Here is a 3,828-nt window from a genome sequence, read left to right as displayed (position 1 = left end):
ATCTAACACAACCACCAAATGACTTTAAGTTCCACACAAATACCTTTTAAAAAAAAAAAGTCCTAACCCACGTCTTTCACAACCTATGCCACGGGTAAAATAACCAACAACCACGATCGCAACTCTTCATCCCCAAATCATATATGAGCCACCCATTCAATCCCCACTACCATCAAAACTACAACTGGTCATTATGACCTTAGTAATCGTAACAGTTACAAATAATTAATACATATCTATTTATTTACCTTTTTTACCTTATCTTTTCTATTTTTTAAACAATTTTTCCAACGTTCCAATTTCAAAAATAAAATTTTGTCTACAATTCATACCCACAGTTGAAGTCAAATTCATTCATCCCATTTATCCAAATCAAACCGGAAATTATAAGTCGGATCCAATTCAAACAACCTGACACTTATATGTCGGCATAACTCCAATCAAATTTGCATCTATATGATGAAATCAGTCAAAAACAAGCCGCTACATACTAACACCTTTCTCAAAGAAATATTTTATTCCCATGCCATCAAATCAAATTTGGGGGCTTATCCTCATTATTTAACCATTATTCCTAATCATTTCTATTTTTTTTTATTCACCTAAAGTCATTTTTAAGTATGACTATCATTTTTCAACATACAATAAGTTGAGCTTTAAGGCTACTATTATTATTATTACTATTTCGAATTACAATTATTATTCCGAACTATGATTACAATTACTATTCCAAACTATATTTACTATCACCATTCCGATTTATAGCACCACAAAAACTCAAGTTCAACCCGTCGTATTGAAAAATACCACAGATTAAGTTTGGGAACTGTGATCCGGTAGTTATAATTCGGTCCAACTATACTTATAAATCGAAATCCAAACCCAATATTGAACATGACTTATCTTCAGTTAAAGAGAATTTCGCTGATAACAACCCACTCAAAAACAAACTCAAATGATGACTGAAAGATCAGTAAATATCTCAACTTCTCTGAAGAGGTAATATTTTATAAATACCAAACTCCAACTATGTAAAAGGTATATTACTCACTTTGAGTAACATTATACTCATCTTTTACTCTTACTAACTTGAGCGTTGGAGTGCCTTTATAGGTGCCCGTCGCTGCCATTTTTCTTGAAGGCGACATATACCTCTTCTACTTTAAACAAAAGCAAACTCAATCCTTAAATGAGACGAGTTATACATCAAGCCCGGCTTACTACGCAAGAACAAATAGTAATTAATTTTTTATTTTATTATTTTACATCAAATTGTCCTATTTTAAATGGTTTTTTTTTTAAAATATGAAATAAATTTGATTCCTTTTATGTTGAACAATAATATTAATAAGTTGGTCAAAGATTTTCCCAACAATAAGAGAAACTAATATAATATAATAAAGACATTCTAATAATATATATTATATTCAATAAAATGATGTGAATGTGAAAGAGAAAGAGAAAGGATAACATGTTTAGAAAAAAGTCATAAGAAAAACCGAATTTCACTGTAATTGGCTGATTGCTAATAAAAGTTCATAGCGTCAACAAAGGCACAAATCAACATAATATTAAACTAATAACTTTCAACTAACAAGGCACAAATCAACATAATATTAAACTACTAACTTTCAACTAACAAGTTCGCACGAGTAAATAAACTTATAAACGTAAGCGCACTATTTGCCTCTTTGAACACTAGCTTTATATATATATCGATGTTAATTACACGCTAAAACTCGGTCACTAAAATAATTATCAATATAAAATAAAAATATATCCCTATTCGGAGACCTTCATTCTCTTCAAAGTAATGTCTTCGTCTATTCTATTTGAGACCTAAAACGATATCGTTGAAATCATTAAAATAAACAAAAGCAAGGACGAACCAACTAACCCACAAACTTTATGCTACATTTCTACGTTTTAAAATAAAAAAATCAATTCAACACGTGACTCAAACCCTTCACATGGAGATTTAAGAATCTTCCCCGAACGAACTATAAGGAAAAAAAAAATAAAGTGCTCCAAATTGGACTAAAATAGGACCTATTTTCTCTGTTTCACTCTCTTTAATTCCTTTATATAAATCAACATCCACGTATGAAGGAGGAAAATTAAACAAAACTTGAACAACTACTAAAGCATACTCAAACGTCAAATCTGATATGTACGGAATGATGACCACGCATGCTTTGGGAACCAATGTGAATGTCCACGATCACGTTGAAACGACCGCAAAGTCGACCTTTCACGGCGTTCCTGATGCGGTGGGAGCGTCATTGCTTCCCCGGAGCCCGAGCTTTAAGAACATTTTTTTGGCGGAGAACTGGGCGGAGCTGCCACTCAAGGAGGACGACACGGACGACATGGTCATCTACGGTGCATTGCAGGAGGCTGCCACCACCGGGTGGTGCCCCGCCAGAGAGAATGGCGGCGTTGGTAGCGCGGCGGTGAAATTGGAAAATGAGGGCAAGGGCAATGGCATTGTGGAAGCGCGTGAGGTTCACGCGCTGGCTAAGGGAGGTAGAGGGTATAGAGGGGTTCGGAGGCGGCCGTGGGGAAAGTACGCGGCTGAGATAAGAGATCCGAAGAGGAACGGTGTGAGAGTGTGGCTTGGGACTTATGAGACGGCTGAGGATGCGGCTTTGGCTTATGATCGAGCCGCGTTCAAGATGCGTGGCTCAAAAGCCAAGCTGAATTTTCCTCACTTGATTGGGTCGGACGAAGTTGGTGAGCCGGCGAGAGTTACACTGAAACGGCGCTCACCGGAGACACCCTTGCCATGCCCGTCTTACTCTTTTGATTATTGTAACAATGCAGAGAAGCGGAGCAAAATTGTTGGTCGGGGTGCAGTGGCGGCCACGGCTTTAGAGCCCACTAATAAAAGTATGTGGCAATTTTCCGTCGGTGAATCTTGGTGGCAACAATAATAAAAAATATATTGATAAAATTTATGTGTAATGATATTACGTAAAGTTGATATTTAAGAATTATTAGATAATTTGATAAATTTAATTAAATCATTATCTAATAATTTTTAACTATTAACTTTATAAAAAAATAATTACACATAAATTTATACCAAATATATTATATCATATTATCATATATATTTGCATGATTGCATTACTTCTTCTGGATGTGAATGCTGAGAATAGAAATAATAAATGTGTTGTTTGTAAAGTTGGGTGAATTCAATCTATAGTTGGGGAAAATAATCGGTTGATAATAATATTATTCTACAGAAATCATACCAAAATGAATGGTAAAATTGGTGTCACAAGATATACATACCACTATCCGATAGTATAAGTACCTAAATCTCACTGCACCATGTAATTTTTTTCTTTATCTTTTTTCCCCCAACTTGGATGATGAATTTCTCATTGTTTCTCTTGTTTTTGTTGTTAGCATGATGATGCTTTGGGTTTTGCTACAATAAATCATTTTATTGTATCCTTAGAATGCAAATTTATTTATTTTAGGAGAACAAAATACAAAATCAAGAAAAATTACACGAACAATCGGAGAATTTGACTCAAGATATAGAAATAATAAAGCAAATTATAACCCAACACTTTAAGTTTTATCAACTCTTCAACGGAGATTGCATTGATTTGTTTGGCTCTCAGCTACTACTCCAACTTCCTATCCAAAAAGTCGAATTTATTGTTAAAAATACTTACTTGTACTATAATATTTTGGGTCTATAGTTATATAGGGAAGACAACACTACTCGAATTCGCGGATATTCACCCTTTTCCTATCCGTTCGGAGCAGCTAATTATTCGTCCCGCACCGGAGCGGATTTTTAGCATGACAAGT

The 3,828-nt window shown here is 34.6% G+C and overlaps 1 protein-coding gene across 1 annotated transcript; it reads left to right on the top strand.

Moving 5' to 3' along the window:
• LOC107616787 (ethylene-responsive transcription factor 13) lies at positions 2,102-3,334 on the top strand. The gene has a single exon (XM_016318707.2). It carries the CDS (start codon positions 2,169-2,171, stop codon positions 2,931-2,933), a length of 765 nt encoding a protein of 254 aa, XP_016174193.1. The 5' UTR covers positions 2,102-2,168; the 3' UTR covers positions 2,934-3,334.

The sequence above is a fragment of the Arachis ipaensis genome, chromosome B09 (genome assembly GCF_000816755.2).
Source record: "Arachis ipaensis cultivar K30076 chromosome B09, Araip1.1, whole genome shotgun sequence".
In the NCBI taxonomy this organism is placed as follows: domain Eukaryota; kingdom Viridiplantae; phylum Streptophyta; class Magnoliopsida; order Fabales; family Fabaceae; genus Arachis; species Arachis ipaensis.
Note: the sequence above shows the minus strand (reverse complement) of the source record. Positions and strands in the feature narration are given on the sequence as shown.

Excerpts from the sequence above, each read along its gene's own strand:
- LOC107616787 (XM_016318707.2), top strand. The coding sequence starts at position 2,169 with ATGTACGGAATGATGACCACGCATGCTTTGGGAACCAATGTGAATGTC.